The sequence below is a fragment of the Rhincodon typus genome, unplaced genomic scaffold (assembly GCF_021869965.1).
Source record: "Rhincodon typus isolate 14 unplaced genomic scaffold, sRhiTyp1.1 hic_rhity00000068, whole genome shotgun sequence".
In the NCBI taxonomy this organism is placed as follows: domain Eukaryota; kingdom Metazoa; phylum Chordata; class Chondrichthyes; order Orectolobiformes; family Rhincodontidae; genus Rhincodon; species Rhincodon typus.
Window position 1 is genome coordinate 103099 of NW_025965706.1, and position 363 is coordinate 103461.

Below are 363 nucleotides of genomic sequence, written 5' to 3' on the forward strand. Positions count from 1 at the left end.
CAGCATCAGTGAAGAGAAATCAGAGTTTAACGTTTCGGGTCCAGTGACCCTTCCTCAGGACAAGGAAGTTGTTCAGACCTGCTGAGCTTTTCCAGCAGTTTGTGTGTTTGTCCCCTCAGTAAACAGACAGGTCTCTTTTCCACAGCTGGAGCACGGAAGACGATGTCGGATTTCTGGGCGGAACATTCCAGAAAGGCCACGATCGAGGAGATGATGCTAGACTCCGGCGCTGAGGTCATCACCCAGATTGAGAAACCCGAGATCCTCGCTATGCTGCCCAACTACAAGGGGCAGCGGGTGTTAGAGCTGGGAGCTGGCATTGGGTACGGGGGTGGCACAGAAATCTCTAACTATCCCCCCCCC

At 53.7% G+C, this 363-nt stretch overlaps 1 protein-coding gene across 1 annotated transcript in view; it reads left to right on the forward strand.

Annotated features, from left to right (window-relative positions):
- The window catches only part of pmt (phosphoethanolamine methyltransferase), an 8174-nt gene that overhangs the window by 1117 nt on the left and 6694 nt on the right, over positions 1-363 (forward strand). Inside the window, exon 2 of the mRNA XM_048621143.1 lies at positions 146-323. Coding sequence (XP_048477100.1) covers positions 146-323 — 178 coding nt within the window. The remainder of the gene's footprint in view (positions 1-145; positions 324-363) is intronic.